General features: G+C 37.0%; 1 protein-coding gene across 1 annotated transcript in view; it reads left to right on the forward strand.

Moving 5' to 3' along the window:
• Window positions 1-2,508: 2,508 nt before the first annotated feature.
• Window positions 2,509-24,470, forward strand: part of LOC112721627 (DEAD-box ATP-dependent RNA helicase 8-like) — a 32,697-nt gene continuing 10,735 nt past the window's right edge. The window contains exons 1-6 of the mRNA XM_025772700.1: window positions 2,509-2,526; window positions 2,612-2,836; window positions 3,307-3,396; window positions 3,483-3,556; window positions 3,645-3,699; window positions 4,640-4,768. Coding sequence (XP_025628485.1) covers window positions 2,509-2,526; window positions 2,612-2,836; window positions 3,307-3,396; window positions 3,483-3,556; window positions 3,645-3,699; window positions 4,640-4,768 — 591 coding nt within the window. The remainder of the gene's footprint in view (window positions 2,527-2,611; window positions 2,837-3,306; window positions 3,397-3,482; window positions 3,557-3,644; window positions 3,700-4,639; window positions 4,769-24,470) is intronic.

Below are 24,470 nucleotides of genomic sequence, written 5' to 3' on the forward strand. Positions count from 1 at the left end.
GGCAAGGGAATGCAGCTGTTGAGTCAAGGGGCCAGCCTGTTCTGGAGGGTTAGGTCCAGTAGTTATTACCTTAACCTCTCCTTTCATAGAAGTCTCAGCAGATGAGTACAGATGTTGATTAGTGGCAATTGCCTCAATAAGCTCTTGAGCTTCTTCAATGGTCTTTCTCATGTGTATGGAACCACCAACAGAGTGGTCCAAAGACATTCTAGCCATGTTTTAAAGTTCATAGTAGAAGATGTCTAACTGTACCCATTCTGAAAATATTTCAGTGGGACATTTTCTTAGCATCCTCCTATACCTCTCCCAAGCATTATAAAGAGATTCATTATCTCCTTGCTTGAAGCCTTGGATGTCCAGTCTCTACTGGGTTAGCTTTCTTGGAGGGAAGTATTGGTTTAAAAACTTGTTCACTAACTGTTTTCAAGTTTTCAAGCTAGATGTGGGCTGGTTATCTAACCACCTCTTTGCTTGGTCCTTTACAGCAAAAGGAAAGAGCAATAGTTTGTAGACATCTTGGTCTATTCCCTCATTGTGTACTATGTCAGCAATATTTAAGAAATCTGCCAGGAATTCTATAGGTTCTTCCTGAGGAACCCCAGAATATTGGCAATTTTGCTGCATTAGAGTAATAAGTTGAGGGTTTAGTTCAAAGCTACTTGCTCTGATGTGAGGTATGCTAATACTTCTTCCATAGAAGTCCGCAGTGGGATTTGTATAAGATCCCAGAGTTCTTCTGAACTCTTCATTCCCATTTCGGTTCATGATGAAAAAAGGTAGAAGAAGAGAAAGAAGAATGAAGATAGAAGGAATAGAAGTAGAAAAGATAAACAAGAATTAAAATATTTTTTTAATTTATTTATTTATTAAGGTTAATGTATTAAAAAGAATTGAAAGTTTAGTCCTAGGAAAATTTTCATTTAAAAACTTAGCTTGTAAAAGATTAAATGTACTTACTTTAGTCCTTGTAATATTTATGTTTCAACATTTTAGTTTGTAAAAGATTATAGGCTTAAATAAGTTTTTGGTCCCTGTAAAATACTCGATTTTTTTGTTTTCGGTCTACTAAATTTCAAAAGTTGTCTATTTTAATCCTTCTTGTTAGTTTGCTTTAAATAGTAGTTTCTATATTATAGAAAATTTAAGAAATATAAGACTACTAATAAGGAGACAAAGGTGGGTAATAAGAGAGTCAAAACAATAGTGTATGAGAGTCTTTATCAGTATTTGGGTACGAAGAATGAGAGATTTGGATCAAATTAAGTAATTAAGGACAAGAATGGTGAGATTTTGCAATGAGAATTACTTCATGTCTTCATGAATATAAAAGTCTCTTGGTGCTTTTCAGTAAGAATTAATTCATGATGTGGTAGTTACTGCATTAGGCACTTAGCGCATGTGTATTTAGTATGTAATTGTTACGGTCCAGCCCAGCTAGGCATGGAGACCGACCCGGCCCGGTACCTACTGACCCGTTTGGGCGGGTCGTTGTGCCCGCCTGTCTGGCGACCCGGCCATGCACCCTCCTTGCCAGTGGCACAATAGCTGGGAGGAAGGAAACTTCCTGGAAGGAGGCCTCCCCCTGGGGGGCCCACTTTCCTGACACGATATATAAGGGGAGGGCCCTACCCCTCCCCCAAGGTACGTCACACATATCACTTTACCCCTATTTCTCGCCTGTGCCACAACTGACTAGAGCATTGGAGTATCTTTGCAAGTGACACCCCTTCCCCGCAAAGAGCTCGAGACGTCGGCTACTCCATACTCAGCCCTGCAACCCAGAACCAGGCCGTACCCCTCTTTATCAACCCAAAGATCCCACCGAACCGCCCGGTACCCGACCAACTGAACAGTAATAATACTGATTTCTGTATTTTACTAATTTTCTATTTGTTAATGAAGTTTATCTAAAAGTAATAATATTGATTTCAATTTCTCAATCATTCATTTCTTCTACAAGAATTGAATACACGAGTTCAAGCATTCAGGCTTCTATTTTGTTTAGATTCATTAATAAATAATTAAAGGCAATGACTTAGAATAATATGTCATGTTTTGTCGTGTTGGAGGGTTGTTGTTTTAATTTGTCCTTCTTTGTGTGTTGATTTTCATATAATGTGCTCCTTTTCCAGGATCAACAGCAGTCTTGATCTTCACTTAGGGGGGATTAAACTAAAAATAATATCAGTGCATTTATAATGAAATGCTTCTTGAAGTTTTGGTCATAGAATTTAACTAGCTTCTTTTTTTTATTTACTGATGTCATTTTTAATATCCTAATTCCTGCTCTCTATTAGGCATTTGGTTCACTATTTTCACTATACAAACTGCTTTAACTAATTTACTTAAATTGCTGAGAAATTGAGATAAACTGATCTTAATTAACCAGTACAATTATTGGACTTTACAAAATTTCAGAGCTAGATTTCCTGTTGTGGTGTGATTTAGATTTTTCATATTTACACGTTTCCAATATCCACTTGAAAGGCATAATTAATGATACCATTTATGGGTAAGCCACTTAAGGTTTTGTGGTTATAAGATTTGTAGGTAATTTCTATGTTATATGTTCCAGTGTTGGTATTGAATCTGCTTTAATTTTATTTCCCAGGATCTAACAGCAACTAATAGAAAGGAATTTGAGGATTATTTTTTGAAGCGAGAGTTGCTCATGGGAATATATAAGAAGGTTTTTAAAAGGCCTTCTCCTATCCAAGAAGAAAGCATTCCAATTGCTCTTACTGGTAGTGACATTCTTGAAAGGGCTAAAAGTGGGACAGGCAAAACAGCTGCATTTTGCATTCCTACATTGGAAAAAATTGACCAGGATAATAATGTTATTCAAGGTTTGACTTCGTCCTCTTACCTTTATCTTTCTATTAGATTCCCATGAGATCTATTGAGAGGACTATCATATTTATTGTAGTTCAAGGCCAGTTTGAATGAACTTCTCAGGGAACAAACTTGCTTCAATGGGCATAAATTTTTACTATAATATTTTTTTTCTCATGTTTTTAGGATTTTGTCCTTGTTTAAATTATATATGTGTTGATGTTGGCTTTGTTGCCATGATTCAAATTGATGGGAACTAATCATGTTATGGATGAGCTAAATACTTTTTTGCCTCAGCTTCGACTCATTTATAAAAGTGGTTGACATGCATAAACTATTTGAAAAATTGCAATCCTTTTAAATGAGAACAAACAAATTTTCAATTCTATTATCTTCGTATGTTCATTCTATTTCTTTAGTAGTAAGAGTTGGTTCCTAATCCCTTCTTTTACATTGCTTTTTGTTTGGTTTCAGGTTGATAAGCTTTTGTCCCCAGAAGTCCAACCTTCTATAGTTGTTATTAATTTTTATTTTCCCAAGAATTTAGAAACTTATCTCCACAGGGTATACTTATTTTTCCTCATTTCCTTCCTAATTTATTTGCCTTGACACTGACTTCCTGTTCTAATGGATCATATACGGATATACAGGTCGGTCGCTCAGGGTGGTTTGGGCATCTTGGTTTAGCAGTTAACTTGATCACTTATTGCGACCACTTTAATTTGTATGTAATTTACAATCTATTAAGTTAATGCATTTCAACCGTATATGCTATAGATTTATTATGCATTTTGTCTTTTATGCTGATATAGGATTGAACAAGAATTTGGAATTAAAATAAAGCAAATTCCACCATACATTGACCAGGTATGACAGGATGGAGTTTAATGTTAGCCTTTTAACTCACAGAAATTTTGCTGGGTTCAGTTTGTGTTTCCCTTAATTTCATTTTTAGATGTGTTGCTAACATTAGTAACATGCTGGGTCCTGTTTGGCAGATATTTTGCTAACATGTGTGTTTGTTGCTAACATTAGTAACATCAGTTTGGGGGGAATGAGAAGAGTTTTCTATTTCCCTTAAGGACAGAAAGAACAAGTAAATCACAAAAATGCTTTACTATGTTTAGTGTTGAAAAAATCCCAAAAAAAGTTATAAAATTTCATAGTGGATCTTGAGCTTAGATATTTAGTTAAAATTTGCAACTGCTTCACTTAAGTTTTTTTTCAATTTGAGCTAGATGGTTTGATTTCTTTTGTTGCCTTTTCTTGTTATTTGTTATTTTATTGTGCAATTTCTGATTTATAACTTGGTTATTATATTTTATTTGCTCTTTCTACAGTTGTTTGAGAAAAATTACAAGTGAGTTTTGTTGGTAGTGAAAGAATTTTTTTCTTATATCAAAGTGTTTGGAAAATAAAGGAATTATCATTAACTTCATCGTCCTCACTTGATAAGAATCCACTTGTTTTCTTATTTGTTAATTAAGTATTAATTTGGTGACTATTTGTGCTAGGCTACTATGGTTACTATCTATTTGCAACTTATTCCAAGATATTTTAGAGATTGTTATAAAATTATACAAAATAGTTGAACTCAAAATTTTATATGCATATCTTTAGAATTATCTCTCAGGAATAGTGGTGGTGAATTGCATGTGAGCAACTTGTGCATGTCACATATTTCAATACCCTTATTCCAAGCTTTATATTTTTTTTATGATTCCTTTCTTTAATATTTATCATGGCAAGATGTTTTGTAATTTGCTTACCTTCTATTTTTTCGTTATTCATATGATCATACTTGCAGATTATTCGTGAAGTGTATTGTGGAGCTTTCCATTTGGTTCCTTTATCCGATGAAGGCCTTGTACAAGCTTTGGGTGATTCAATGACATTTCTTAATTCGCTTCCTAGAAATTCATTTTTGTTTATGTTTGTAAATTTCATGTACACTGTCGTTGCATGTATAGAGATAACATGGCTAATTTGGTTTGAATTCTATTAATGTAATATTATCTTTTATTAATAAATTTTTTTAAATGACATTTACATATTTTTGTTAATATTTTTTATTATTTTTAGAGTGTATTAGAGTGCATGTAAAAGCATATACTAATTTTCCTAATTTGATAAGGATATAGCCACTCTTTTAAAACGTGGCAATAGTTTTTTTTTAATTTGATAATGATACAGCCACGCTTTTAAAGCGTGGCAATAGGTTCATTTCTAAGTATGTTTAAAAGCGTAGCCTTATTGTTTCTTATCGGCATGCTTTTAAAGTGTACCAAAACTAATTATCTGGGCACGCTTTGAAAGCGTGCCAACAAAAAAATGTGCCGATAGAGCAACCGGCACGCTGGCGGATGTGACCCTTTCAAAAGCGTACCGATAGCTCAAAAAGCGTGGCAAAAAGCTAGCGGCACGCTTTTTTGCACTTTTTGGCATGCTTTAAAAGCGTGGCAGAAAGCTTATTTTCTTGTTGTGTAGTAAAAACTAGCAAACAAACCAAAATCAAACTATTCACAATATTAACATATGAACAATAACCAATAACAAGCACACATTTCAACTCCCCGGCAACGGTGCCAAAAACTTGAAAGACGATTTTTGTGTCAGCTAGGAATTTCACACCAATAATCTCATCAAAATATAGTTCCCAACCAATAAACAATCCTCAATCAAAGTTTAATTTTTGGTTGTCATGAATGCAAACCTAATAAAAATAACCGAGAGTATTACTCCTGGGTCGTTCTCCCTAGGAATTGCAACGAGTGCTCAATTATTGGTCATGGGGGTTCAAGGGGTTTGCGGATAAAAAGGCAAGAAATTAAATGGCAAGAAAGTAAAGAAAACAATTAAAATAACAAATGCTAAAAAGAGGCATTCATGGTAAGGATTGAGAATCAAGGCTTTCTATCCTAGTCATTAATTATCATACAATAGTTAACAAGAGCTAATCCTATTTCGTCATCTCCAACATCGGAGGAAGGTATAATGTTATCTTCATATTGAGAGAAAGTCAAATAGGACTAGTTAATCCCAATCCATAAGTAGTGTTAATGGATACAAGACTAACTAATCACTCTAGATCACCAATCTAAATTGGGTATTAATGACTCAAGATTGGCCAATTTCTCTTTCCAAGCCAAGAATGCTAAAAAATGACTATAAAGTCCAACCAAGCATTTTGGCAAACACTTGGAAGGCACAAAAGGAAAGCATGGTAAAATTGCAAGGAATATAAATTCTACAACTACCCAAAGCAAGAAAATAACAATAGAAACTCAATTAGGCAACAATAAACAAAGAAACATAAAATTGCATTAAAGGAAATCAAAATCAACAAGAGTGCATCAACATAAAAGTGACATAAAAGGAAACTAACAATGTAAACTAAGAGAACAAAGATGTAGGAACAAGAAATTGCAAAGAAAACTAGATGAAAACAAGAATTAAAACGTAAATCTAAGAGAGTTTGACCTAAATCTACCCTAATTCTAGAGAGAATATGAAGATTCTCTCTCTAGAAAACTACCTAAAGCATGGTCCTAAGCTAATCTAATTGCTCCCTCATTTGTCCAATCTTGAAATCTGCATCAAATAGCCTCACAAATGAGTTTGATTTGGGCCTGGAAAGCTCAGAAATCGCCCCCTGGCGTATTCACTTTAATGAGGTCACGTGACCCGCGTCACGTGTGCACGTGGCTGACGCGTGCATGTCACTGGTAGATTCCCTCCTCACGCGTACGCGTGAATGACGCATGCGCGTGGCCTTGAATCCTCCAAATTCTCATTTCTCCATGAATTCTCCACTTTGCATGCTTTTCTTTTTATTTCTTCCATGCAATCCTTGCTTTATAAGCCTGAAATCACTCAACAAACATATCAAGGCATCAAATGGAATTAAAGTGAATTAAAACTTGAAATTTAAAGGCCTAAAAAGTATGTTTTCACTCTTAAGCACAAATTAGGAAGAATTCACAAAACCTTGCTATTTCATTGAATAAATGTGGGATAGGTTGATAAAATTCCCTAAATTCAACACAAGATAAACCACAAAATTGGGGTTTATCACATGGTCCTAAAACCTCCACTACCCCCTAACAAATGAGGTTCTTCCATGTAGAGTACGATACTAAAGCCTCCTCCCTTGGTGAAAACTCATATAGTTTCCCCAGACATCAAACTTAAGTTTGGTGCTGGGTAGTCACCACCCACCAAAGAGGAAGGTCCCAAGAGGAAGATGCACAGTAGATGGAGAAACAATACAACCCCTATCTTAACAAGCAAGGAGAATCAAGCTCATCACACTAAAAGAAAGCTTGTTAGGAGGAATTCAAATCTCAGGGCACTAATCTCTTCCTCTTCTCCCATGGAGTCATTTCTATTAACCAACTGGAAGAAGAGGAAGAAAGTCAACAATCAAGTGTCAAGCTAGTGACGGTAAAAAAGCACTTGTTGGGAGGCAACCCAACCATTAATAGAGTACTTCTGTTCTTATTTCTTCTGTTTACTTTCATTTGAGTTTATTTTAGTTTATTTTCAGAGTTTTCCCTTGTTTTTTTAATGTTTGTGATCATGTGCAGTACTTAGAATAGAGACAAAGGCATTGAAAGATGAAGAACAGAACACCATAGAGTAAGTCCCTTGCTGGCGTTGAACGCTAATTAAGGAGGCAAGAGGGGCATTCAATGCCCCAAATGGGTAAGAAAGCTGGCGCTGAACGCCACACAGGGAGTCCCTAACGGGCGTTCAATGCCCAAAGAGGAGTAGAGGCCTAGCGTTGAATGCCAGGATGGAGGCCCCCAATAGGCATCCAATGCCCTATATGGAGTATGAACCTGGCGTTGAACGCTAGCTAAGGAGTAGGAGATGGGCATTCAACGCCCATAAAGGGGCAGGGAATTCGATTTCCTAGCCTCTCAGAACCAGTGGGTCCCACAGAATCTCCACCTATCCCACCTACCTCACCTTCTATCTCTCCCTATTTCTTCTTCTTCCACTCTATTTTTCCCTTTTTGTTCCTATTTGCTCGAGGACGAGCAAAGTTCTTAAGTTTGGTGTTGCGAAAGGTTTGGTTTTTGACTTCTACCATCCCTAGTATGGCACCAAAGACTGGTGAAAATCTCAAGGAAAAGGAAGGGAAAGGCACTTGCCTCCACTTCCCTCATCTCATATGTCACTTATGTAATTCAGCTGGAATTGTCATAGAAGGAGACATCCCCATTGAGGAGGACAAACCCATCACTAAAAGAAGGATGGAGTATGTTGGAGATCCTAAACATGCACCTCAACAAGAGTATGTGGAGCTACCTCAACAAGAGATCCCTGAGATGCCTCAAGGGATGTACTTTCCTTTCCAAAACTATTGGGATCAACTTAACACCTCAATAGGGGAGCTAAGTTCAAATGTGGAACAACTGTGGGTGGAACATCAAGACCACGCCACTATCCTCCATGAAATAAGGGAAGAACAACAGAGGCAAGGAAGAGACATAGAGGAGCTTAAACGCTCCATTGGATTCACTAGAAGGAGTAGTAGCTGCCGTCACTAAGGTGGTCCCATTCCCCTAATCACGTTGCTTAAGTTATTATTTTTTTCTGTTTTCCATTAGGTGTTATATCTTATTGTTTGTTTCTAGTGCATGATCTTCTTTATTTATGTCTTAAAACTATGAATTATTCCATGCATCTCTCACCATACTTAAAAGAAAAATTTTATTTGGAAAAGAAAAGGGAGATACTTAAATTTTGAGTTATATCATAAGAATAGTTCAATTATCTTGATGTGGTGGCATTACTTTTACTTTCTGAATGTATGAATAAACAGTGCATATTGATGTTAGAGTTAAGAATGTTGGATCGTGAAAGAATGATGAAAAAGGAGAAGTATTATTGGTAATCTGAAAAATCCAAAAAGATTGATTCTTGAAGCAAGAAAAAGCAGTAAAAAGCAAAAAAAGAAAGGGTCAAGTGAAAAGCTTGAGACTAAAAGTTAGGAGGGCCTAAAAGAAACAAAATCTTGGCCTAAACAGTTCAAATGAGCCACTTCCCTAACTATATGCTTGTGGTGTGAAGGTGTCAAGTGAAAAGCTTGAGACTGAGCAGTTAAAGTTGTGATCCAAAGCAAGATGAGTGTGCTTAAGAACTCTGGATACCATTGGCTGGGGATTCTAGCAAAGCTGAATCAGAATCTGAAAGGGTTCTGATGGGTGAAAGTTAGATTTCACACAAACTCACCGGCAAGTGTACTGGGTCGCATCAAGTAGTAATAACTCACAAGAGTGAGGTCGATCCCCCGAGGATTGATGGATCAAGCAACTTTAGTTAGGTGATAAATCTTATTAAGCTAATAGTGGTGAATTGAGTAAAATTGATTAACAGAATTTAAAGTGCAAGAAATCTAAAGTGTAGAATGTAAATTGCATCAAATGTAGAGGGATTGGGTGCAGGGAAATTAAAGAAAGTAGTAAATCAATGCAAGAATAAGTGACAGAAAGAAAGACTCATCAGGGATTGGAGATATCATAATCCACAATGAATCAACTAGGTCTCAACTCCTTTCTCAATCATATGGGTAGATCTATGGCAGATTAAAATTGATTGGATCTCAATTCCTTGGCAATCCAACCTCTCTAATCATAATCAATCTTGCCAATTCCTTGATCTAATTGTCATGAGAAGAGGTTAAGTACATGTCTCTCATCCATAAGCCACACAATCTCTCAAGATCTCAATTCCTCCCGAATGGTGTTGATCAAGAGAGTTGTGAGAGATAGAGCTTCAGTTCTAATTTCCATGATTCCCCTTCCGAGGCTCACATGGAAGTTCAATGGATCCAAACCCCTTCTGGAGTGAATGGATCAAATCAAAACAGAAGTTGTCTCTTAGCTACCCAGGCGGATTGAGAAGAAGAAGAATTGCATTAATCCTTAGAATTACAATAGAGCTCCTCCCCCTAATGAATTGGGGTTTAGTGGATCATAGCGCAAGGAAAAATTGCAGAAAATCTAAATTGCATGAAAGTAAATTAATTGCAGTGAGAAAAGGAATGTAAAATGGCAACATAAAAGAAGTGTAGAAAATGGTAATTGCATCAAAGTAAATGAAGCTCAATACAAATTAAAACTGCAGAAAGGAAAAGTAAAAACTAAGAATTCCTACACTACATTCCTTGGAGTCTCTAATCCTCTAGGTACTATCCAAGACCTCTCTACAAATTAATTTCTCTTCTATTTATACGCTTTCCAATTCAGTCATCAAGTACTTGGAGTGGGCTTTTTGGCCTCTGATGAAGTGGGTCAGAAAAAGGCAGTTAGTTGGTACAGTGAGGGCATGCTTCAGAAGAACATAGTGTTCTCAAAGAGAGCGAAGCATTCATTCACCCACGCGTACACGTTCCGTGCGCTTGCGCGTCCCTTACATTCTGGCTCATCGATGCGTACGAGTCATACACGCGTACGCGTCCCTTGCAGTGTTAACTAAATGAACGTAGCGTTCATGCAACGAATGCTACCCATGCGTACACGTCACAGACGCGTATGCGTGGATTGTAAGAAGGCTACTTCCACGCTGATGCTCCATGCATGCATCTGCATAATCCATCACTATTGTCCTATCAACGCGTACGCGTGATGCACTCGTACGCGTCCCTTGCAAATTTTCTGATCCAAATTTGAAAGTATCGCAGGCGCTCATTCACAGTGAACGATGCATTCTTGGCTTGTGAACGCTGATCCCTCACCCACGCATGTGCGCCATTCATGCGTATGCGTGGATCTCCAAAAGTTTTTCCCCATGCGTAAGCGTCTTGTACGCATGTGCATCACTTGTGAACGTAGCGTTCATCTGTACCATGCACTCCTTTGTTTTTCTTTCTTCATCTTTTCACCTGTCATCAATCAAACATGCCATCAAAGTCTCAAAATCATAAGGATCATAATAATCAACTAAATCGTGCATAAATCTCATGATTTTGTATAAAATCAACAATGTTTGATTGAGTCAAGATAAACATGAAATTCTACTCCAATCACTTACTTATTGTGCAAGAAATGCATGAAAACTAATTAAAAATGAATGAAAAAGGCTTGTGAAACTAGCCTAAGATGACTTGTCATCAGGTTCACCAAATTAAGTGTTTGTGGCGTTTATGTATCCGATGGTAATACTGGAAAACAAAGTGCTTAGGATCACAGCCAAGAGTCAAAAGAAGCTGTGTTTAAGAATCAAGAAGAACTAAACTAGAGAATCAATAGTATCATCTGAATTCTGAGTTCCTAAAGATGCCAATTATTCTAAGCTTCAAAGGAAAGTGAGATGCCAAAACTATTCAGAAGAAAAAAGCTACTAGTCCCGCTCATCTAATTGAAACTGAGCTTCATTGAGAACTATGAGATTTATTGTATCCTTCTATTCTTTTTAAGCCTACTTTATTTCTGGTTGCTTGGGGACAAGCAACAGTTTAAGTTTGGTGTTCTGATGAGCGGATATTTTATACGCTTTTTGGCATAATTTTCATATAGTTTTTGTTATGTTTTGTTTAAGTTTCATTATGTTTTCATAGGTTTTAGTGAAAAATTTGCATTTTGGGATTCTACATTAAGTTATTGCGTTTTATGATGATTTTAGGTAAATTCTAGTTGAAATTGAGGAGCTTTGGAAAAGTCTGATTTAGAGACAGAGAAATGGCTGTAGATGTTGTTGGATTCTGACCTCCATACCCCCGATGGAGCATTTCTGGAGCTAAAGAAGTCCAAATGGTGCGCTCTCAACTGCATTGGAAAGCTAACATCCAGGGCTTTCCAGCAATATATAATAGTTCATACTTTTCTCTGGAAATGAAGGTCCAAAACTTGTGTTCAATGCCAGTTCTTCACCCTCTTCCTGGCGTTGGACGCCCAAAAGGGAGCAGCTGGCGTCCAACGCCCAAAAAGGAGTCCAAAGATGGCGTTCAACGCCCAAGAAAGGTACTAGCACATGGAGTCCCCTAGCTCTATCCAAACACTCACCAAGTGGGCCCCAGAAGTGAATTTTCGCACTAAAAGACTATTCTACCCTATTTTTGTAGTCCTTAGTTATTAGATTAGTATATACAGACAAGAGTTCACCCTTGTTAGGAGCTCTTGGCCACTCTACACATTTTATATTACTTTTCTGTAAGCTTTGAGCAACTAAACCTCCTAGGTTACGGTTAGGAGCTCTGCTGATTTTTATGGATTAATAATATCACTATTCTATTTCAGTCTTTGCCTAATTCTATTCTAAGATGTATCTTCATTCTTCATCCTAATGAATTGGAAGTGTAACTTGACCGTCATCTCTATTTCACATGGGTTCGTACGAGTCCTTGACGGGATAGTACTGAATCACAAGCTTGATTATACACTTAGATGGCTAATCCACGACTTCGTTGGCTACTTGGAGACATTAGTGCAGTCGAGGTACGGAGCGATTAGAGCCTTTGTGGTATAGGCTAGAACTAGGACGCAGCATCTCTGATCTAGAAGATCCGACCTTGTCTGTGGCACTTTGAGTAGGATCACCAAGGGAATGGATTGCAGGAGCTTCACCCCTGTTCAGATTGGATGACCGCTGACCCAGTGTTTGATTTGAAGTAGAGGAGATTAATGACCGCTGACCCGGTGTTAATCATTTATAGCCTGCCATGGAATGAATCATCAGAAGTTGGAGTAGATGGTGAGAAAAGTTGATCCAGGAGAAAGAAGCATCTCCGAAGCCTCAGTCGTTCTCATAACATTGATTTCACACATCTCTAGTAACGCTTTATTTATTTATCTATTTTATGTGTTTTCTTGTGACAACTATATTTTCTATCCGCCTGGCTAAGATCTGCAAGGTAACCATTGCTTGCGCAAACCAACAATCTTAGTGGGATCGACCCTCACTCACCTGAGGTATTTCTTGGACGACCCAGAGCACTTGTCGGTCTATTTGTGAGAAACTTGCGGAGTCAGTTTCGCACACCATGTGGCAGCTAGAATTAGAGGAGAGTGGGGTGTGTGTATGTTAAAATTAGGGTTAGGAGTAGTGTAAGTTAGGATTTGTTTTGGAAATTTTGGGGTTTGGTAGCGTAAGAATTTTATCGAAAATAAAATATTAGAGTAAGACTTTAAAACTAAATTAAATACAAAGTAATTACCTTTGAAATATCATTTAATCATTAACTTGTAAATTATTTTCAAATAAATACTAATTCAATGAAAGTTGGAGATAATTAAATTAAATCTCATTTATTTATAAAATAAGGTTCAAGTTCTAAATATTCAAATTGAAGCATATAAATTTTTTATTGGTTTTTAATTACTAAAACTTTAAATTATAAATAAGAAAATACCATATTATTATAAAATTATAAATTCTAATTGATTTAAAACTCAAAACCTCATGCTTAGCTTTAAATGACCTTTTTCTTTGATAATTTTCTGAAAATATAAATCATAAATAAATATCAATAAATCTCAGTTAGCTCACAATTTAATTTCTGAAATCCGAGATCTTACACCGTGGCCTCGACGGTTCTCATTCCTGCGGTAGTCGTTCAATCCTTAGTTATATTGACGCACATAGCCACATGTCCTGAAATTCTGACCTCTCGACGCATAACTCTTTCTTTGGCTTTACTTGCAGAACTCTCGGTGGTCACCTTTTGCTAAAGCGTCCTTTCTTGAACACTCCTTTGTAATTCTGCTCTTGTTTACTAACTCAGAGAAGATTCAGACCTCCATAAGCCCCACAACACTCATAATGTCACCCAAGAGACCACCTTTGTACATAATACACTTCCATTCTTCATAATTTTCTGGAGCACCTTGGCAAACTTTCAAGAACCGACATAGCTCCTCAAACTTTTGGTGTACTCTGCCACAGTCATAGAACCCTACTTCAGCTGTATCAGTTCTAACTCCTTAGCCTCCCTAACCGAGTTCGAAAAATACTTCTTGTAGAACTCCACTCAGAAGGCATCCTAAGTGATCACTGCATCACATTGCTGTAGCAAACGACGAGCTCCTTACCACTAAAATTGAGCTTCTCCCTCAAACTTGCATATGGAAAACTCCACATATTGATTTTCAGGTACATGTTGAGCGTGTAATGCTCTCTCCATAGCCTGTAACCAGTTATCTGCCTCCGTAAGGTTAGTCGTATCCCTGAAAATTGGTGGATTCACCTTCAGAAAAATAGCCAGCATCATCGGCCCTCTATTAGGTCCAGCCAGAAGAATGAGATGGCCATTAGGATAACTGAGGTTGTTAAGTTCCTTTCATTCTATATTTTCTCCTGTTCTTATTATGATTAGGTTCCTGTTTTCCGCTTATTTTGTTACTATATGATCAGTTGTTATTTCAATCCCTAGGTTTTAATTTACTGTCTATTATGTTATTTGATTTCTTTTTTTTATGTTGAAAAAGAGTGTCTCATGTATTGCTCACTGAGCTTGAAAATCAAAAGAAAAGAAAAAAAAGTGATGTAATGCATGAAAAGAGTGAGTTTATATTTAAGATTAATCTTATCTACTTAAATATGGTAGTATTATTTGTAATTCTGAATGGATGACAAGAACAGTGCATAGTTGAAATTGAATTAAGGGATGTTGATGTATGAGGAACAGGGATTTAGAGAATTATTATGATTTCTCTGAAATAAACAAAAATTTAATCCTTGAAGCAAAAGAGACAGCAAAATAAACATAAAAGCAAGGTCCAAGGCTCTGAGCATCAATGACTAGAGAGTCTGAAATAATCAAAAGCTCAAATAGTTGTTTTCCTAGTCATATGCTTGTGGTATTCTTGTTTCAAGTAACCTTTGAGACAGAATATTTAGAGTTGTGACCAATTGCATTCAGCAGAGTATGCCAAAGGCTTTGAGAACCACTGTCTGGGAGTAGCTGAAAGAAAAATCAAAATTTAGAAAGCGTTCTCCAGTCAAGTGCTTGTTGTGTTTCTATGTCAAGTAAAGCTTGAGACAAAATATTTAAAGTCACGGCTAGGCTCAAGGTGCAAAGCACCAAAGAAAAGAGAATTAAAGTAAATTTTGTTGTATTCAAGGATTAAACTAGAGTATAAAGATAAGAGAAATCATAATACGATCCAGATTCTAATTTTGAATGACACTGACATTCCTCTTATTCAAAGGAGAGTGAGATGCCAAAACTGTTCAAAGTTACAATGAATAAACCCCATTTTAAGAATAGACTTGAGAATGACTAAACTCTCACTTCTCATGCAAATTCACATCTTAATCATGCACTTATTTTGGTTGCTTGAGGACAAGCAACAATTCAAGTTTAGTGTTGTGATGCGTGAGCATCTTCTCTATCTTTTCCTAGTAAATTTGCATTCAAATTGTTGAGTTTAATCAAGAATTAATACATTTAGCCATTATGGATGCTACTTTGAGCTGTGTGCAATTCTGTTTATTTCATATGGTATTTTGGACGGATTTTGCAGAGCTTAAGCGAAGGCCAGAGAACGGAGAAATCGAAGAATTGTTGCTGACCACTGGTGCACGAAAATTACACTCACACTATGTAATTCCGCACAACTAACCAGCAAGTGCACTGGGTCGTCCAAGTAATACATTACGTGAGTAATGGTCGAATCCCACAGAGATTGTTGGCTTGAAGCAAGCTATGGTTATCTTATTATTCTTAGTCAGGATACCAATAGGGTTCTTTAGTTTCAATTGTAAAAAGTGAAAGGGCATAAAATAAATACTCGTTACGCAATAATGGAGAATGTGTTGGAGTTTTGGAGATGCTTTATCTTCTGAATCCCTGTAACATAATGCTTTTTCACTTTCAAACATGCAAGGCTCTTTCCATGGCAAGCTGTATGTATGGTGTCACCGTTGTCAATGGCTACTTCCCATCCTCTCAGTGAAAATGGTCCAAATGCTCTGTCACAGCACGGCTAATCATCTGTCGGTTCTCGATCATGTCAGAAGAGGATCCATTGATCCTTTTGCGTCTATCTCTAACCACAACACTCGCGAGTTTGAAGCTCGTCACAGTCATCCAATCCCTGAATCCTACTTGGAATACCACAGACAAGGTTTAGACTTTCCAGATTCTCAAGGATGCTGCCAATGGATTCTAGCTTATACCACGAAGTCTATGATTAAAGAATCCAAGAGATATTCATTCAATCAAGGGTAGAACAGAGGTGGTTGTCAGGCACGCGTTCATAGGTTGAGAATGGTGATGAGTGTCACAGATCATCACCTTCTTCATATTGAAGTGCGAATGAACATCTTAGATAGGAACAAGCGTGTTTGAACAGAAAACAGAAATAATTGCATTAATTCATCGAGACGCTACAAAGCTCCTCACCCCTAACAATAGAGTTCAGAGACTCATGCCGTCAAAGAGTACAATGTTCAGATCTAAAAATGTCATGAGATACAAAATAAGTCTCTAAAAGTTGTTTAAATACTAAACTAGTAACCTAGGTTTACAGAAAATGAGTAAACTAAGATAGATAGTGCAGAAATCCACTTCTGGGGCCCACTTGGTGTGTGCTGGGGCTGAGACTTAAGCTTCTCACGTGCCTGGGCTGTTTCTGGAGTTAAACGTCAGGTTGTAACCTGTTTCTGGCGTTTAACTCCAACTTGCAACTTGTTTCTGGCGTTCAACGCCAGAATGCAACATGGAACTGGCGTTAAACACCAGTTTACGTCGTTTATCTTCGCGCAAAGTATGGACAATTATATATTGCTGGAAAGCCCTGGATGTCGACTTTCCAAACCAATTAAGAGCGCGCCAATGGGACTTCTGTAGCTCCAAAAAATCCATTCCGAGTGCAGGGAGGTCAGAATCCTACAACATCAGCAGTCCTTTTTCAGCCTGAATCAGATTTTTGCTCAGCTCCCTCAATTTCAGCCAGAAAATACCTGAAATCACAGAAAAACACACAAACTCATAGTAAATTCCAAAAATATGAAATTTGCCTAAAAACTAATAAAAATCTACTAAAAATTAACTAAAATATACTAAAAACTATATGAAATTACCCCCAAAAAGCGTATAAAATGTCCACTCATCACAACACCAAACTTAAACTGTTGCTTGTCCTCAAGCAACTAGATAAATAAAATAGGATAAAAAGAAATCATGAAGCAATAGTATCTCAGAGTTTTAAGTGAAGCTCATATTCTAATTAGTTAAGCGGGACTAGTAGCTTTTTGCTTCTGAACAGTTTTGGCATCTCACTTTATCCTTTGAAATTCAGAATGATTGGCATCCATAGGAACTCAGAATTCATATAGTATTATTGATTCTCCTAGTTTAGTATGTTGATTCTTGAACACAGCTACTTTATGAGTCTTGGCTGTGGCCCTAAGCACTTTGTTTTCCAGTATTACCACCGGATACATAAATGCCACAGACACATAACTGGGTGAACCTTTTCAGATTGTGACTTAGCTTTGCTCAAGTCCCCAATTAGAGGTGTCCATAGTTCTTAAGAACACTCTTTTACTTTGGATCACGACTTTAACCACTCAGTCTCAAGCTTTTCACTTGGACCTGCATGCCACAAGCACATGGTTAAGGACAGCTTGATCTAGCCGCTTAGGCCTGGATTTACTTCCTTGGGCCCTCCTATCCATCGATGCTCAAAGCCTTAGATCCTTTTCACCCTTGCTTTTTGATTTAAAGGGCTATTGGCTTTTTCTACCTCTTTTGTTTTTTTTCACTGCGTTTTCTTGCTTCAAGAATCAATTTCATGATTTTTCAGATCAGCAATAATATTTCTCTTGTTCATCATTCTTTTATGAGCCAACAATTTTAACATTCATAAAATTCAATATAAAAAATATGCACTGTTCAGGCATTCATTCAGAAGACAAAAAGTATTGCCACCACATATAAATAATTAGAATTTTCCTTATTAAGAACTCGAAAAATATTGCCTCTTTATTCTAAAAATCTACTATTTTATTCATGTTTGATGATGATGAGAAAAATAAATTATAGTTTAATTAGAGATAAAATCAAAATAGATATACTAATTACTATTACTCATATATAATTTCTAAAGTAAATTCCTATAAGAACAACTATCACAGAGTTAAAGCTAAGATTAGGACTCAACAACCTTTATTTTGGGAGGTGGATGCTCCTTTAATCTGTGGGGTGCTTGGCCTTTCAAGAGATAGCTTCTGACACTTCAGTTGCCTCAGTTCACGCCCTTGCTCCTCTTATTCCTTAAGCAGTTTGCAAAGCATGCTATTTTGATTTTGCTGTTCTTCTTTTAATTGCTCCATAGCTTCTTGCAACTTGGTGACAGATGCTTCAAGGCGCTCCCAGTATTCAATTTGAGGGATTTTCGGGAGGAACTCCTGTACTCTCCTCTTGATGGGGTCGTCCTGCACCTGTTGTCTCTCCATTGACTTTTTGGTGATTGGTCTCTCAACTGAGATATACTCAGTTACTCCCATCTTCACCCCAACATCTTTACATAGCATAGAGATTAAGCTTGGATAAGCCAATTTGGCATATTTGGAGTTCTTGTTTGCAATTGTGTAAAGTTCACAAGAAATCAGCTGATGAACTTCCACTTCTTTTCCCAACATAATGCAATGGATCATTACTGCTCTTTTGATGGTGACTTCAGAGCGGTTGCTAGTGGGCAGTATAGAACGCCCAATGAAGTCCAGCCAGCCTCTGGCGACTGGTTTAAGATCTTCTCTCTTAAGTTGATTTGGGACACCCTTTGTGCTGGTTGTCCACTTTGTTCCAGGGAGGCATATGTCCTTTAGAATTTTGTCCAAGCCCTTATTTATTCTTGTCATTCTCCTATTAAAGGAATCTGGATCATCTTTCAGCTGAGGTAGCTTAAAGATCTCCCTGATTTTGTCAGGGTGAAGGTGAATAATCTTTCCTCTGACTAGAGTTTGATAGTCATAGAAGGCGGCTCCAGCTAATCTCTGCCTGTCTGTTTGCCATAGATTAGAGTAGAATTCCAGAACCATGTTCCTTCCCACCTTTGTTTTAGGATTAGCTAGGATTTCCCAGCTCCTATTTCGAATTCGCTCTTGGATCTCCGGATATTCATCTTCTTTCAGATCGAATTTGACTTACAGGATCACTGACCTTAGACCCATTATTTTGTAGTAATGGTCTGAATGTTCTTTGGTTAAGAACTTCCCTTGATTCCAAAGTGGTTTTGGAATATTCTCTTTCTTGCCTCTTGGAGTGGTTTATTTTCCCGTAGGAGCCATGATCTTAGTGGGTATGGCTTAGTGATCACAGATAAACACACCAAACTTAGATGTTTGCTTATCCTCAAGCAAAAGAATGGAAAGAAGAGGGATAGAAGGAGAGCCAATTTCGAATGGTGGAAGAGAGGGGTAGTCCAAATGTGGATTTAAAGGGAGGGGGTGGGTTTTCGAAAATTTTGAAAAAGATAAGATAAAAGATATGATTTGTGAAAAATAAGTATGATAGGAAAAAGATTTAACTTAAAATTGAAAAGTTATGAAAGATATTTGAAAAAGATAAATTTGAATTTTTATTTAAAAAAAGATTTGAGATGAATTTGAAAAGATAATTGAATTTTGAAAAAGAAAAAAATTTTGAAAAGAAGTTGGAGGGGATTTGAAAAGAATTTGTGTTTATGAATTAAGATACATTTGATATCTTTGAAAAATTAGGATTAAAATTTTTGGAATTGAAAGATGAGAGTTTGTAACATGTTTATGCAAGAAATCATGAATTGAAATATGAAAAATGGAAAACATTTGAGTTGAAAACGAATTCACCTCCTCCCCACAATCTGGCGTTAAACGCCCAGAAGATGCTTCTTTTTGGCGTTTAACGCCCAGATGGCTATCTCTACTTGCGTTAAACGCCCAGTAGATGCTTCTTTTGGGCGTTTAACGCCCAAAATAGCTCTTACTAGCTTTTTCGCACCAGTGAGCTTCTTTTTGGCTGTTTTCTCCTCTAAATCCTTCTGTAACTCTGTGAACTAATGTAATTGCCATTTTACCTTGAAGAAAATTAATATGAACCTATAAAAATCAATTAATTGAAAAATAAGCTTTGTTAATGGCTGGGTTGCCTCCCAGCAAGCGCTTTTTTATTGTCTTTAGCTGGACTATTACTGAGCTTTAATCAAGTCTCAGTTTTGAGTATTCTTGCTCAAAAATTCTTTTAAGATAATGTTTGACTCTTTGTCCATTAACAATGAACTTTTTGTTGGAGTCATTATCCTGAAGCTCTACGTATCCATATGGTGACACACTTGTAATCACATATGGACCTCTCCACCGGGATTTCAATTTCCTGGGGAATAACCTGAGCCTAGAATTAAATAGCAGAACTTTCTGCCCTGGCTCAAACACTCTGGATGACGGCTGATGAGCGGATATTTTATACACTTTTTGGGGGTAATTTCATGTAGATTTTAGCATGTTTTAATTAGTTTTTAGTATAATATTATTAGTTTTTAGGAAAAAATCATATTTCTGGACTTTACTATGAGTTTGTGTGTTTTTTTGTGATTTCAGGTATTTTTTGACTGAAATTGAAGGAGCTGAGCAAAAATCTGAGTTAGGCTGAAAAAGGACTGCTGATGCTGTTGGATCCTGACCTCCCTGCACTCGGAATGGATTTTTTGGAGCTACAGGAGTCCAATTGACGCGATCTCAATTGGGTTGGAAATTAGACATCCAGTGCTTTCCAGCAATATATAATAGTCCATACTTTGCGCGAAGATAGATGACATAAACTGGCGTTCAACGCCAGTTTCATGCTGCTGTCTGGCGTCCAGCGCCAGAAACAGGTTACAAGTTGGAGTTCAGCGCCCAAAACACGTCACAACCTGGCGTTCAACTCCAAAAACAGCCCAAGCACGTGAGAAGCTTTAGTCTCAGCCCCAGCACACACCAAGTGGGCCCCAGAAGTGGATTTCTGCACCAATTATCTTAGTTTACTCATATTCTGTAAACCTAGGTTACTAGTTTACTATTTAAACAACCTTTAGAGATTTACTTTGCACCTCATGATATTTTCATATCTGAATTTTATACACTTTGACGGCATGAGTCTCTAAACTCCATTGTTGGGGGTGAGAAGCTCTGCAGCGTCTCGATGAATTAATGCAATTGTTTCTATTTCTCCATTCAAACGTGTGTGTTCCTATCTAAGATGTTCATTCGCGCTTAATTATGAAGAAGGTGATGATCCGTGACACTCATCACCTTCCTCAATCCATGAACGTGTGCCTGATAACCACCTCTGTTCTACATCAGATTGAATGAGCTTCTCTTAGATTCTTTAATCAGAATCTTCGTGGTATAAGCTAGATTGATGGCGGCATTCATGAGAATCCAGAAATTCTAAACCTTGTCCGTGGTATTCCGAGTAGGATTCCGGGATTGAATGACTGTGATGAGCTTCAAACTTTTGAAGGCTGGGCGTTAGTGACAAACGCAAAAGAATCATTGGATTCTATTCCAACCTGATTGAGGACCGACAGATGATTAGCCGTGCTGTGATAGAGCATTTGGACCATTTTCACTGAGAGGATGGGAAGTAGCCATTGACAACGGTGACACCCCACATACAGCTTGCCATGGAGGGAACTTTGCACTTTTCCATGGATGGAATATCACATTACAGGAATAAATCAGACAAAGCATCTCCAAAACTCCAACATATTCTCCATTACTGCATAACAAGTATTTATTTTATGCCCTTTTCCCTTTCTTCACTGAACTTGAAAAACACTGTTGTTGGCATCCTGACTAAGAATAATAAGATGAACATAGCTTGCTTCAAACCAACAATCTCCGTGGGATTCGACCCTTACTCACGTAAGGTATTACTTGGACGACCCAGTGCACTTGCTGGATAGTTGTGCGGATTGCAAAAAGTGTTATTGCAATTTCGTGCACCAAGGTTTTGGCGCCGTTGCCGGGGAATGTTCGAGTTTGAACAACTAAAGGTTTATTTTGTTGCTTATATTAGGAAGAATTTATCCTCTTTTTTTCACTAGAATTGCATCTTTTATTATCCCTTTTTAAAAATTTTTCAAAAATATTATTTTTCTTTATCAATTTTTAATTTTTTTTTCGTGAGTTTAGTGTCCTGTTCAAAGTTTGGTGTTAATTGCATATTTTATATTTTTCTTTAAATTTTCAAAATTGTGTTCTTTGTTCTTCATTGATCTTCAAGTTGTTCTTGTTAATTTTTCTTGTTTGATCTTGAGTTTTTCTTGTTTTGTGTCTTTCTTCTTTTTCTTGTGCTTTTTCAAAACATTAACTTTCAAAAATTATACTTTTATCCATAAAAATAATACATCTTTAAAATACGTTACAATTTTAGCTCAGTTAGTTATAGCGTTGGCTTATGTTCTTGGCAATTGGGCATCTTCTTTTCAAAATCTTTTTTAAAAAATAAATTTTTCTTAATTTAATCTTGTGCCAAACTTTAAGTTTGGTGTTTTCTTGTTGATCTTCTTTAATTTTCGAAAATTTATCTTGGTTTTCAAAAAAAAATTTTAAGTTTGGTGTTCTTTCTTTTGTTCTTGGTGTTCTTGTGAATCTTCAAGGTGTTCTTGAGTCTTTCTTGTATTTTGATCTTAAAATTTTTAAGTTTGGTGTTCCTTGGTGTTCTCCCTCCAAAATTTTCGAAAATAAGGAGCATTAGATCTAAAAATTCTAAGTCTTGTGTCTTTTGTGTGTTTTTCTCTTTCATCATAAAATTCAAAATTAAAAAAAATATATATATATCTTTTCTAACTAATTTTGAACTACATTTTCGAAAATTTTATATAAAAATTCAGATTTCAATTTCAAAATATTTTCAATTTTCTTTTATTTATTTCGTTTTTATTTTATTTTATAAAATAAATTTTTATAAAATAAATAATATCAACATCCATACCATCTCCTTTATTCCATCATGGAACTAAGTGGAAATGAACAGTCCAAGAGGACTCTGGGGTCATATGCTAACCCCACTACTGCTTTATATAGGAGTAGTATCTATATACCCTCCATTGGAGTTAGTAGCTTTGAGTTGAATCCTCAGCTCATTATCATGGTGCAGCAAAGCTGCCAGTATTCCGGTCTTCCACATGAAGAACCTACAGAGTTTCTGGCACAATTTTTACAAATTGCTGACACAGTGCATGATAAGGAAGTAGATCAGGATGACTACAGATTACTACTGTTTCCATTTGCTGTAAAAGATCAAGCTAAAAGGTGGTTAAATAACCAACCTAAGAACATCATAAAGACATGGAAACAGCTGTCAGAAAAATTCCTGAATCACTATTTTCCTCCAAAACGGATGACACAACTAAGGCTAAGCATCCAAGGCTTCAAACAAGGAGATAATGAATCCCTTTATGATGCCTGGGAAAGATACAGAGAGATGCTAAGAAAATGCCCCTCTGAAATGTTTTCAGAGTGGGTGCAATTAGACATCTTCTACTATGGGCTTACAGAAAAAGCTCAGATTTCTCTAGATCACTCAGCTGGTGGATCTATACATATGAGGAAAACAATTGAAGAAGCTCAATAGCTTATTGATACAGTTGCCAGAAATCAGCATCTGTACCTAAGCAGTGAATCTTCCATGAAAGAAGAAGCTAAAACAGTAACTGCTGAACTCAGTCCTATAGATCAGGCTAATGAATTCAATCAACAATTAGACTTTCTAACTCAGCAGCTAGCCGAATTCAAGGAAATACTACAGGAAACAAGAATGGCTAACAGGAATATGGAAGTACAGTTAAAGCAAACAGAAAAGCAACTGTCAAAACAAATAACAGAAGAATGCCAAGCAGTTCAATTAAAAAGTGGGAAAACATTAAATACCTCACTTCAAAGCAGCAGGAAGCCAAGAAATGAACAATTGGCTACTCAAAATCCCTCTGAGGATAATCAGAGCCCAGAGAGGAATAACGCTGGCGCTGAACGCCCAGACCATGCTCATTCCTGGCGTTCAACGCCAGAAACAAGCATGAATCCGGCGTTGAACGCCCAAGGGAAGCATAGTTCTGGCATTCAGACGCCAGTAACAGATAGGGAGTTGGCGTCTAACGCCACTCCAGCTTCCACCCCTGGCATTCAAACGCCAGTGGGAGATCAGCCACATAAAAGTGCTGATAACAACCCTTCTAAAAAGGCTTCCCAACCCACTTCTACAGGTAATAAACCTGCAGCAACTAAGGTTGAGGAATACAAAGCCAAAATGCCTTATCCTCAAAAACTCCGCCAAGCGGAACAGAATAAGCAATTTGCCCACTTTGCAGACTATCTCAGGACTCTTGAAATAAAGATTCCGTTTGCAAAAGCACTTGAGCAAATACCCTCTTATGCTAAGGTCATGAAAGAGATCTTAAGTCATAAGAAGGATTGGAGGGAGACCGAAAAAGTTTACTTCACTGAAGAATGCAGTGCAGTCATTCTGAAAAGCTTACCTGAGAAGCTTAAGGATCCCAGGAGCTTCATGATACCATGCACATTAGAGGGTAATTGCACTAAGCAAGCTCTGTGTGACCTTGGGGCAAGTATCAACCTAATACCTGCATCTATTATCACAAAGCTTGGCTTGACTGAAGAAGTCAAACCAACCCGGATATGTCTTCAACTTGTTGATGGCTCCA

This window comes from Arachis hypogaea, chromosome 1 (genome assembly GCF_003086295.3).
Source record: "Arachis hypogaea cultivar Tifrunner chromosome 1, arahy.Tifrunner.gnm2.J5K5, whole genome shotgun sequence".
NCBI classification, from domain to species: Eukaryota; Viridiplantae; Streptophyta; class Magnoliopsida; order Fabales; family Fabaceae; genus Arachis; species Arachis hypogaea.